Here is a 13,219-nt window from a genome sequence, read left to right as displayed (position 1 = left end):
AAGCACAATGAATTAGTAGCTAACGAGAAGAAGAGGTGACAAAGAGGCCCAAAGGGAACTGTTATGGAAATGAATGTGCATCCAGTGAAGCATTCTGGTGAGCCTAATGAGGAAAGAACTGGAGATGACTGGATGCAAGATAAACAGACACTTTCAGTGGTTGTTGCGTGCTTGCTCGCTTGACTAAAAGTTTGCGACAACATCCAAGTTGCTGGTGATATTTCAGAACGCATCATAAAATAGCAGTTCGGCACTTTGGAAAATGCACTCATTTGCTTAGTTGCAAAGAAGATGAAGACACCACTTTCAGGTCTTATGGCAAACAAGAAGCTGGTGCCAGCTGCTGGTTAGCTTAGCTTAACATAAATGGAAAAAAGGGAAACAGCGAGCAAGTTAGTTAACAAAATCCACCTACTGTACCTCTACTACTATTATACCTCGAAAGCTCAAAATAATTAACACGTTATATCTTCTTTGTTTAATCCCTACAAAAAATGTCTGACTCACTGCAAGACAGCAAATAAGAACATTTCCCAGAATGTCAAACTATGCCTTTAAGAATGTTTCATTAATACGTCTTATCACCTTATTCAAATATGCACTTTCCACTCATTGTATTGTATTTTTAGCATGTGTTGTTTTTCAAGACCTCTATTTCAACATTTTTCTTGCATCTCAACATCCTCCAAAAATGGAGGATGGCATTATCTTATATCACAGCAGAAACAGTACCTGAGGTTAACACAGCACTACTTGCTGCTCACCTTGTGGTTGCGTCCGTGCTTGTAGAGCAGCGATATGATGGACTTGATGTGTCCTCTCTGGATGATGTTGAGGGCCTCGGGGCTCTCGATTAAAATGCAGTGCAGAACTTCCAGGATGCCTGCACAGCCGCACATTCATCAATTAGTTACCAGCCGCAGAAGAAAAAGACACACCAGAGGACACTCGTCAAAGAGACATCCAGTCCATGTAGATCAACAGGGAACACTCAGTGCTCCTACCTTCTTTATCACACATTTAGAAAGTAGTGCTACCTATAGAATTTTTTAAGCAAGCAGTGTCATCTTTTAAGTCTCTGTTGAGGAGTGCTGGATTGCCACTGTGAAGCTATCTCACAATGCTGTATCACTGGGGGCTCACTATGTGTGAGAATGATAATGAGCATACCTGAAGAAGACTCCAGTCTCTCCAGCTTGCTAACCAGCCAGTCCAAGTTGTTGGAGAACTGGGTGCAGTTGTTCCTGTTCCCTCTAATTAACGCCGCTGCAGTGTGCAAAGACAGTGTGCATGAGTGAAATTTTAGAAGAAAGAAGATTGTGTTTTTGGTCAAAGAGATGTGATAGATCCCCTTCAGTGCAAATGCCCCTTGGTAAACAACAGCAAAAACAATGACACCTAAAGCTAGAGACGCCAAGCCAAGACAAGAGAGAGGTTCTGCTTCGACAACCTTATACATATTAATATGGACGATGCTTAAGATAGAGGGCGGGAATGGCACAAGGAGAGAAGAGACATAAACATGTGCGGACAAACACACCCACATATGCCCTAGCGAAGAAAAAAAGACAGGGTCACCCAACACAGACAGACAGGGAAGAAAGGAGGGAGGCATCCCAAATCCACTTAGCGCTGCGCTAGAGCAGGTGCGTGGAGGAGGGAAAGGGAGAAGAGAGAGACGTGGCTGGAACACTAATATAACCCAGAAATCAGTGTAAATAAGAGTGTGAAGGACACACTTGGAGGGCAGAGGGGCCGCAGCATGGCAGGATGAAAGATAAACTTTTAATATTCTCCACTTAGAAATTTGAAATATCCTAACCTTGGCGGGAAGAAAATCATACCTGCTCACAATTTTCTGCATCTTTTATGCCACAACTGGTGAAGGAAATGTTCAAGCCAAACATTGCATTCATGAGATATGGCAGAAGACAGCAGGGTGGCAGAAAGAGACTGAGAGAAACATACATATATATTTTCCTGCCAGATCATTTTAGAGAGATATGTTTATATCTGACGGGGCATATGATAGCAGTGCAAGAGGTTAAAGTGATTTCAGAAAGGCGGGGATGATGACATTGTTCTATAGGAACACAAAGAGCAGAGCAAACACAAGGAAATAAAACAGAAAGCGGGAGAGTGATGAGAATTGACATTCAGTGGCTAAAAAGCCATCTGGCTGATATGGGACATCCAAAATTGTGTGCATGTGTATAGTGGTGTGTATGGTGGTGTGTGTGTGTGTGTGTGTGTGTGTGGCTGGTGCCCTGGAAGCACATCACATACACTGGAAGAGCTTTCCAGCAAACAATTTGAGTCTGTGTTTGAGTGTCGGAGATGGGGGTATTTCATGGTGTGTGTGTGTGTGTGTGTGTGTTAAGCTGCCTGAATTCTGGCAACTTCAGAATCCCATACTCCACTGTGAGGCTTCTGTATAAACTACTACTGTCCAAGATGGCGCTGCACGAGTGGCAGCCTGTTACAGCAGCTCTGTCTTAACTGTACATATTCTTTTTTTATGTCTCCTCCTGTCTGCTGTGACATTGTAATGTCCCCGTCGTGGGGCCAATAAAGGAATATCTTCTCTTATATGGCTGGTTAAATACTAGATCAAGTTCTTCATCACTACTGAACCACCACACTCGCAGTTACTTCATCTTCAACCAACAACTCTCATCCCTGTGACTGATTACAGTAGTGGCTCGGTTTAAGTGTGTCTGTGCATACGTGTGTGTGTTTGCGTGTGGTGGACTAGCTTCTTACCCAGCAGCTCGTACAGCAGGTTAAGAATGTCTTTCCAGGCTGCTCCGGCCTCTGATCCGGCACACTCCCCGAAGTGGGCGGCACTGTTGTAGACGTTCAGACGGTCAATGCAGTTGGACACCAGAGTCAGCATGCCCTAAGAAATGCACAGTGATCCGAAACATGAACACAACATAACCACATACACGCACCTAATAAAAGAAATACATGCATTTTACACACTGACGTTCCCATTAAAATACACAGAGCTCTCATTAGTATGATGGCTTAATTTGGTCTTTTTATGCAGCACTAAATTAGTTGACCATCCTGAGCGCAGCCCTCTGGCTCTCTCCCGTCCCATTTGCCGGTTTTGTCATGGTGATTTATACTACAGAGAAATATCTATAGTGATCAGATATGCTAAATGGAGGGCATAAAAAGACAAAATGGAAATATCGGATGATTTATGATGGTAGGAAAAATCATGAATCAGCTGTCTGCAGTGACAAATTGACCTTCTAAATGTAATGCATTAGGGGTGGGACATAGATGTACCATTATGGAATATTATCATAAAAAGACAAGTAAATAAGAGGAGAGATGAATTGCTGAAATATGCATAAATTACAAATATTGAACCCACCAAAAATGCACATATATTTAATTTAGCTAATTCACACACATGCATGTCGGCTTCAGGATACACACTGTTGCCACAATGTTGCCTGTTACAGTTAAGGGGAGTTTGAATAGTTGACATCATGGGCCCACTCAGTACGGTGCCTGACATTTCATAATTGATGAAAGCAATTTAGGTCCAAGAGGCTTAGCAGAGAGCCTCAGTGCACTCGTGCCAGCCTCGGGAAAACTTATACCACAAAAACTGCTGATGCAATGCCTCAAAATACAGGATGGCATTGAAACGCACGACAAAGAATCAATTGCTTTAGCCTTTCACATACTTTGTCTTTTGCAAGTTTGCTGCTGCACTCGGCTCGCTCATATGTGCAGTCACTCACAAAAATCGCCTCGATCACAAGTCAATCTCTTCACTCTAGGTTTTTTTTTAAATATATTGCTGTACTGCAGAGCAGCTTATGGTGTTATTAATTGATATTTCATGGGCTGTTATTTTGTGACGCCTTCATTTACGGTGGAACTCACTTCCTGTTTGAAGAGATTCTGCCGGTTCTTCAGTGAGCGCAGCTTGATCTGCCTCGCTTCGTGCTCCAGCTCAGCATCAGGGAGCTGGAAATATGCAATGAGATCATTGAGGGTTTGGAGCACCTCCTCAATAGGCAGTGCAACCACTGCCCTATTCTTAACACCCAGGCAATCCAGGTCTCTGGGGGGAGACAGAGAAAGCACAGAAACGTCAACACTCACAAAAAAAAAAACTAATTTAGACATCATAGCAGTCCCCTCTGACGTTTGTGATCATGTAAAGTTTTCAAAATACTCCCATTCATCGCAAATACAGTCCTCCTAGTAAAGCCATTCTAATTGGGAGCTGAAGAGACCTGAAAAGAGGCTGTGCTGACTAACACAATGTTTAGCCCACAAGTTCATCCATGCTGAAATGCTGATTTCCGCTGGCCTGCTAAAAATAGCTCCTGTCGTACGCGTGGGAGGGGTGTGGGGAGATGTGTGTGTCACAGCCGCAGGGGAGGCTGACAGACTCTCACATGTTCTCGCCATGAGTGCCCCTTGAGCCCCGTCCCAGGGGATAGCGGGCCGTTTGATAGCAAATAAGGGTAGCATCCATCCAGGAAGCATCCACTTAAGTGCTCCACAGCTTCCTTTTTCATAGCTGGCCGTGCGTAGCCGTGACGCCACTGCAATGTTTGCATTTGGAAACGCATGAGTGGACCACTGAGTGAGCTGTCTGAGGCTTTGGCACCCCACTCAGTCAAAACTCCCAGGCCCAGAGCTTGACTCTCCCCCGGGTGCGTTCACAATCTGTGGGGAAGTTACATCACCATTGTGTGGACTATGTGCGAGTCTAAGGGGCTTTGAGATGTCTGGTTTTTAGGCATCATCTGTAATTTTAGAGATGTAGTGCCGTTGGAGACTTTTTATCATCTCTATTAATTATGCTCTACCATCATCAGTGTGGCATTTATGCAACTTGTACCAGTGTCAGGAATCTCATCCTGATGAAGTGCCTCAAGACAAATTTGGACTGTAAATTGGACAATTTATGCAATCACGTCACTGGGTGCAGTAGTGAGGAACAGCAGTGTTACTGCAACATTTAGCATACCTGATGAATCGGTTAAAGAGTAATGTGGTGTTGCGGATGATTCGTGCGGCGCGGGACTCCTCGTGCTGACAGCGCTGGAGGGTCAACCCATCATCCATGTGACCTTCAGAATGTAGGCAAGCCTTGAGAGGGCAGGACAAGAGGAGAAATATTGACACGAGATGATACAGGACAAAAGAAATTACCAGAAAAGGGAGAGGAAGCCATTTAATGGAGAGAAAGTCTCCAGCTATCCAGCCAGCACTGAGCCACAATGTCTGGAGCACAGGTGCTGACACTACAGGCTATCTGGCTGTGTTTACACAGAGGACACGTTTTCACGCTCACGCACCTCTATCACTTCTACCACAGTAGCCAAGGGACAAGGTTTATATTTAGTCACAATCATTTAGACAATCATCTAAACTCAATCAACTCATTACCCTCAAAATAATTATCTGCTTCAAGGAATCTCATTCATTCATTAATTAAGTGTATTTTTGTATGTGCCTTGCATCTGATGACAGAATGGTGTGTGCTCATGTTTGTCTCCACTCACTCGTCTCTTGAGGGGACCCAGACGGGCAGATTTGACATCAGGTGCCTGGTAGGAGAGCCAGAGTCCCGTGGCCACGTGCATGATGAAGCAGAGCGAGTCCCCGTATTTAATCTCCGCCACCCCCATGCCCTCGATGTCCCGCTTGGGGCTCTGCTCCAGCTTCTCCTGCACAGGGGAGGAGAAGATGAACATGTCAAGTCAGTGTGAGTGTGAGAGTGAGTGAGCACACTTTCACAATCATGAAATGTGCACATTCAGACAAATTGCATGCAGATCAACCACCGACCAAATGTCAACTGCATCTGCTGTTTGTAGCCCTATCCATCAAAGTGAGATGATTGGATCTGTTTTGCAATTAGGATCAGATATAACTGCGACCTGTAATCGACATGAGGACTTCAGTGATAAATGACTTCACTTATATTCTATAAGGCATGCTTTAAATCCACATTGAAAGGGTCACTAATTAGCTCACAATCGCTGGCCATATCTAGAAACTCCATTACACAGAATGTGGCTAAATGGACGGTTGAGTCAGAGTCTGCAAGTTCAGCTAAATTAACCTTGATGGCGTAGCTTTCACTGGTCCAATAATTCTGGTAATTTTCATTATCCTTGAAAAAAAATGGTAATTTTCCAGTCCAAGGGGAGAGGGCAGCTCACTTGTAAAGGTTTAGAGGTGATCCTTTCCAGTGGTGTGTAATGAGCAGGGCATGGTTGACCCTTTGTGACACAGGTTAGCTTGAAGAACAGTAGGCGAATACATCTTGTGCCCTTGTATCTGTGTGTGTATGTGTGTCCTCACCTTAGAGGCTCTGAAGCAGTAGGCGGTGGCGATGGTGTCAGACCTCTCCCGGTCCTGCAGCACTAATCCCCTATCCTCAGTAAGGGCCAAGTAGTGACCGGTTGTCAGGTGCCGCAGTCGGAAGGGCTGGCCCCAGCGGATGTGGCTCCCGCTCCAGCTGTCAAGGTCACATGCCCACGCATTAAAATGAAGCAAAGACTCAAGGAGAAAAAGTTGCCTTTCATAAGCCCTGGAAGTCTAATATCCGCTAATTAGTTGATCTAAACATTGCTGCCAGCTGTTAATTATCTATCATGCCATGCGGTGGAATAATTAGCAAATAGCTGAAAACACTGCTCCAATTATGCACTTTGTTTCTGTTCAGGAAATTCAAAACAAGCTAGGATCAAAAACACGATAAATGTGACAAACATATTTGACAGAAGAACTGAAATGGAAAAAAAGGCTACATCCCTGTGTTGCTGTAAAATAGCCAGGATCACAGGAAGAGAAATGGAGACGGACAATAGGAAAGAGAAAGAGGGACAGAGACAGAGGAATAAAGAGGCAGAGAGGCGAGGCACAGTGCAGCATTAAATCATAGGTAGGAAGAGGGAGGAAAGGCCAAATGGGTGTAGTGGGAAAAAAATAGAAAAAGGAAACAGCACAACCAAAGAAACAGGTGGGACAGAGAATGATGTAAAATGAAAAAAAAATAGGTTGTGAGAAACAGGAAGGAAGGGAACAGAAAACACATCATGTGAAACACAACCCACCTGATTCGGAGTGGCTCCAGCCTCCACAAGGACCTGGCCTTGGCACCGGCTTTACCCGTCTCATAGTTGACTATCCTGGGGATGCCAGAGAAGCATGAGTGGGTGGTCTGTCTGTGGATGCTTTAAATGTCTGACGCCGTCAAGGTCATTCATCCTGGCTTAGGAGAACACCACCTCTTTACTCTCATTTGTCAGACTGGTATTCACTGGGAGGATGTTCGCCTCAGACACATAAACCCACACACACAGTGAATCACATGCTGTATTTACACTGCCGACTGCAGCATCGCATCCTTCAAATAGAGACATGTGCGCCCTGATAACCCACAGCTACACTGTCTATCAATGATATGGGTGACTGGGTCCAAAGATAAAAGAAATCGCTCATCACCCCCCTGGTGACAGCTTGGAGTGTGTTTGATCTGACCCAGAAAGATTGAGGACCTCTGAAAACCTTGCTCCGTCTGTTGAATTTCAAGGACAACAGTAGGAGAAAAGCCAAAGCTGGAAATTAATATCTAATCTCGCTCCCACATTGCCGTGCTCTGTTCTAAAAATAGACACCATGTGAGTATGTGTGTTTGCGCCCAGGAGGAAGACACATCTCCTGGCACCTGACTGAGTGTGAATGGGCTTTGCCCGCTGTCTTGACCCACTTCAAGCCCAGTGTGCCATTTTCCTGCGGCCTACCTTATCTGTGTTGGCACCAAGCAGCAACACTGTAGACAAAAATAACACAGCAGCCATTTTGGCTCCCTGGAGAGCCGAGTGTCACACTGGTCAGAGGCATTTTTATGAAGCAAGGTGGGAGCTGAAGAACCATGGGTAACCCACAGGTCATTTGGCTTCTTATGAGCTACATAACTGCTTTGCCATCACTAAAGTGTGACCCCTAAATGCTGCAGTGTAATCGAGTTTGTTCAATGCTTGCTGTGTTTCGCACCTCTGCTGCTCCTCACTCTGGTCTGATCCTGGGATGGCCACCACCTCGTCATGCCCATGGAAGAGCCTCATCACATGACCACCCAACAGGTAGCCTATTGGAGGAGGGAGACAGAAGACAAGTGGTGACTCCAGACGTGTCATTTCCTGTTTTGTTGCTGCTTTTGCCTCCACTGTGAATGTTCGCAATCTCAGAGACGCAATCCGGACAAAAGTGGATCATAAATTTAGGGAGCACTTCTGCGCTCAGGTGGTTTTTTTAAAGATCGCGTTAATGAAATCGAAGCAGATTGGATTATAACAAATTATTGATATTCAATGAGTTTCCCATATAGCCACCAACAAGCATTAATGCTGGAGTGGTCTCTGAATCAGATTCATAATCAGATGTTTTGAAAACAGTTGAATGAGTTGTTGTGTTTTATCAAACAGCTAAATTTATTTAATTCTGAAAAGCAGACAGATGTTTAAATGTTTGGGGGCCTTTCGAGGCCTAATTAGTGGAAACAAACTAATTCACGTTCATCTGACAGCTCACACCTGCTCATTTCTTTACTGTCAGTGAGTTTCTTTCTGATGTTTTTCTGATATTTATATTTCTCCTGATTTATAGAATTTGCACACTTGAAAAAAAATCCCATAGAGTCATGGATAAATATTGGAAAAAGTTGTGAAGATATCGTGAAGGCCGGGGGTTTGATGTGTGGTCTCTACCTTCTTCTATGTTGCTACCAGAGCAGATGGGATGGACGTTCCACAGGGTTTGCATGAAAGAAGCATCCACCTGGATGTTGCCATTGGAGATGGATAAGTGCTGCAAGAAAGAAAGAAAGAATATATTCAGTATGTACTTATTTGCTTACATGCACACCAGAGACAGTAAAAGGGCTGAACTGTCAAAGACTGTAGGTGGGTAAAGATGGAAACATTTCTCTATCAAGAGAATTCAGCATCTTCAGTAGCTGAGACATTTTACCTGCATGGTTCTACTTTTCTGTTCTACAGAATAAAATCATTTAATACAATGAACCTGTCAGAGTAAGGTTATATGAAACTTTCTTTATAAATGTCTGTTAAGAAATCTCAAACAATTGTGGGTTCCATAGAAAGTTTGACATTTCTAGAAGTTTGACATCTAATATCAAAATTGAAACTATTACTTTAGCATTAAATGTGGCGTTACCTTTCAGGAAGAGTTCAGCCAATGTCTGACTCTCTCTGTAATCATCGACCCAGATGGAAACTCCAGTTTATCATTGAGCATTCGGGGAACCATAAAACTGAATGACAGATGCCTTGAGATTTTGAGAATTTGTACCGTTTGGGGAGCTATAATGCTGTGTGTGTGTGTGTACATGAGTGTGTTTTCTGTGTATCCGACTGCAAAAACAAATTTTGTGGCAGCTGTGTCCTGATCATCCTCCCTCCCAGGAGTTTCTTTGTAGCCCTTGGGTGCTGTCCCCACATGCCACACTGTGGGCGAATGCGAAGTACATGCTACCAGATTGACATCAGTGACAGTAAGGCGATAGTGGTCATCTGGCCGTGCCCCTGCCGCCACAGGGGGGTAAACACAGCCCGGCTGCTGTCACCAACTTCATGAATCACAGGGGGCATTTTTCTCAGGGTTAACATAGCGCTGTGAAGCTAAGCTTAGCAGGCAGGAAGGTCTAATAGTGAAAGAAGCCTATTGCTGAAAAGGTCAGCTCAGAAGGGCATTAGGACCATAATCATTATTAATGGCAGTGGGATGTGGGGATGTGACGAGGATGATAACAGCAGAGGTTCATTTGAAGTCGTACTGGCAGCAGTCTCAAGAAATCCTAATCCACCAAACCAGACATTTCCAGTGCAGATCCAAATTTTGCTAAATGTAACTGGACTGGGGGATAATCTGAAATTTTGTCGCATCATGAGAAGGAGCAGTGATGTTCTCTTACTAAAACCTATGTTATGCGCACACACACACACACACACACACACACACAAATGCTAGCTGCATGTTCAAGGTTCAAACAGCTAACAATAAACTTACAAGGTATCTCTCAGATGACAAGCTGACGAGGATGAGGTCATCACCAATCCGCACTTTCTCTCCTTCAGATCTCTGTTTGGAGGCAGGGTGGATCGTCCACCAACAGGCCTCACCTACAATACACACACACATACAAACACATATATATGCTGTCTCCATACTGTGATTTAAGCAAACGAATGAAGTGAAGAGTGGCACATTGACAGTGCCCAGAAATGAGAATGTGGACACGTGGATGCACCATGGCAACAATCTGTTTAAGTCATACTGAGGTGATTGCTCATCCGCTGCACAGTATGAAATGAATAATAATGCAAATAAGAAGTGGGTACGGGTATCAGGATGCCACAACAAGACTATCGAATGTGCAGCAGAGATGTAATCAACACTGACAAAAGAACCACATGGTATGTCTACAGAGCTCCACAGGGAATATTAACTGAGATGCTGAAAAACACACGATCGTGAACAAATAAGGTGCAGAGAGAGAGAGAGAAAGAGAGAAAGACAGCAGCACGAGACAGACAAGGAAACAAAAACAGAGACAGACAAAGAGAGACAGAGCCAGCAAGAATGAAAGAGGTGGATAAAAGCAAAATGTTCCAAAGGTTTTCCTTTTACCTGTTGAATCCTCCTGCAGGCCGACATCAAAGGACAGCTTATCAGTCTGTGACCTTGATGTCTTCAAACAGGCCAGGTACTGTGGTCAACAGACACATCAAGCCACACAGGACAGAGCTGTCACACACACACACACTCCTTTGCAGCAGTCCTTGCTCATCCAAATGGCTGTCATATACTAAATCGGCAATAGCGTTTAAACTCTGCTACTATGTTTGAAATGTCTTCTTTGTGGTAGTGACATTGATTGCGACTGTGTGCGATCTCTTACCATGGAGCTGAAGGAATGCCGCAGGAGGATGGCGTGTCCGTACAGAAGAGTCTTGTGTCCGCCGCTCTGCGCTGCCTGCACGCACACAAAAGCATGCACACACACGCATGGTTACGTGTCAGCTCGCACTCGTGTCAGAACAGCCCCAGTGGTCTCCCTCCAACTGCTTCAATCCACACCCGACCTCTGGCACTGAATGTTGACCTCAGCGAGGACCTTCTCGCCAACGATGATGACCTCAAGCTTGGGGCACACATCTCCTGGGAGGCTTTGCCAGCCCCTCTCGCTCAATGAAGACATGCAATCTGACTTGCCACAGGAGATGGTGTTTCTGGCTCCTGTATCCATGAGCTAACAGGATACGGGGTCATCTTTCCAGCACTCCGACTGCAGGAATGTGGGAAGGATGCACAACTACTGTCAGTCTCCGATGCAATGTCAACATTAGCAGGGAATGACTCCCCCGCTTATGGGGTCGGGTTAAGATGCGGGAGGGGAACAAATGATATCTCTACTGGTAGAGATATAAATGGGATAAAGGAGAGTTTTTGTTGTTTTTCTTTGGCAAGCAACTCCTGTGTTACTCACCTTCCTTATGAGCCTCTAGGAAGCATTAAGGTAAGAAAGAGAGTCATTATTCAGAAAGGACTATTGTTCCCCTGAGCCTTTCTGCCTGCCTCTGCCTTATTTTGATCCTTGGTGCAAATTATTCAAGTCCTAGGGGCACGTGTGATTGTCAAAAAGTCAATTTTTGAGAAGGATTAAGGAAATCATTCTTTGGCATTTTACAAAGCGATGCTATTGGCACAAAACCCAGAAATCATTTCTGAAACAATGCCAAACAGCCGAGTTTAACCATAAAAATGTCCCATTAAACTGAAACTACAAGCACTGCAGGATACTAATGATATGTAGTTAAGGTTTAAAATCTACCACAGCTGGGTTGGGTTTTCAAAATTAGTCTGAATGATACATGAATCGTGGCTGTGTTTCGTGAGGACATCGTACTATGTACAGGGTCTCTTTTGGTCTTTTTCCTTTCTCCCTCTATCCCCTCGATTGGCTATCTGGACAATAGCCGGCCTGTGATTTGATGCAGTTGTGTCGTGCAGACTGCAGCACTGGCTTCCAGGCTTCTCCAGTGCTTCTGGCTACTGCTATATACTGGCTGAGGTACTGAGCTTAATGCGGCACGGCACATCCAGCTGCAATCACCACGACCAATAAACCCCAAGTCTTTCGCTCACCTCCTTATCCCACGGCCGGGCAGTGTGTGATACAGATAGAGCTGTACTGTATCTGTGAGGGAAATTGGGGCTCATATCAAGAAAAAAAATAATCTTCTTCATGTAGAGACACATTGCAGCAAAAATTCAATACACCTTGAGCAACTGCATTGAGTAAAACTGTATTACCCTCAGCTCATTGGACCATAAAAGAAAAGACTATTGGATCAAAGAGGTATAGGAGAAGGAACAAGCTATGTACAGTATCTCCAGTCCAGCTGTTGACCGCAAGTGTCATATCAATTAAAGACATGACATTTAGCGGGACGCAGCCTCCTGGTGTGTGAGCCCTGCAGCAGATTGTGTGTGTGCGTGTGTGTGTGTGGCTGCAGTGTTGAGGTGTCTCTCACTAAAGCTAAAAACTAAGCTAAAAGAAAAAGAGGTGGCAGTGACAGCAGAGGGAAAGGAACACAAGTGTGCCAGATGTTGCAGCACATGTAGAGCAGCTCTGTCTCTTTGACTGAATGATCTCAGCGTTTGCCCTTTTGACCAGCGACCCTCAAATCAAACAGGTCAGCGCCTTTTGGATGAGCGACCGCAAATTCACTCAGAGTGATCGCTGGTGGATACCGAGCTAAATGGGGGTTGGCATTTACACTAACTGTGAGGGTGCTGTCTTTGCAGGTCCTCTTCGGTCCCCTCTGTGTCTCAGTACCGATTTGCTCCAGCCACTGTCTATTGATAAGCCCATCTGTTCAAAGACGTATTGATTTCAGAGCCTCAGCCGAGACATATTCAACCTCCATTTCCCCTTTAATGGTGCTTCCTACAGTGACATTTCGGCGCAGGCAAAGAATGATGAATAGGTAGACAATATCGAAAACAGATAAATGTGAGAAGAGAGAAAACACAGTGAAAATGGCCAATCCAAGCCATCTAAAAGCCTCTGGGGTGCCTGCTACAAAGGCACAAATGGTGTGAAAGGTACGGATGAGATTTTTGAGATGAGTAAATCTTC

At 44.7% G+C, this 13,219-nt stretch overlaps 1 protein-coding gene across 1 annotated transcript in view; it reads right to left on the bottom strand.

Moving 5' to 3' along the window:
• Nucleotides 1–8,113, bottom strand: part of LOC139211790 (ryanodine receptor 3-like) — a 66,913-nt gene extending 58,800 nt beyond the window's left edge. Inside the window, 9 exon segments of the mRNA XM_070842179.1 lie at nt 765–883; nt 1,171–1,266; nt 2,764–2,899; nt 3,910–4,090; nt 5,009–5,130; nt 5,547–5,711; nt 6,352–6,508; nt 7,107–7,176; nt 8,050–8,113. Coding sequence (XP_070698280.1) covers nt 765–883; nt 1,171–1,266; nt 2,764–2,899; nt 3,910–4,090; nt 5,009–5,130; nt 5,547–5,711; nt 6,352–6,508; nt 7,107–7,176; nt 8,050–8,107 — 1,104 coding nt within the window. The 5' untranslated portion in view covers nt 8,108–8,113.
• Nucleotides 8,114–13,219: the final 5,106 nt, after the last annotated feature.

The sequence above is a fragment of the Pempheris klunzingeri genome, chromosome 13, assembly GCF_042242105.1.
Source record: "Pempheris klunzingeri isolate RE-2024b chromosome 13, fPemKlu1.hap1, whole genome shotgun sequence".
In the NCBI taxonomy this organism is placed as follows: Eukaryota; Metazoa; Chordata; class Actinopteri; order Acropomatiformes; family Pempheridae; genus Pempheris; species Pempheris klunzingeri.
Note: the sequence above shows the minus strand (reverse complement) of the source record. Positions and strands in the feature narration are given on the sequence as shown.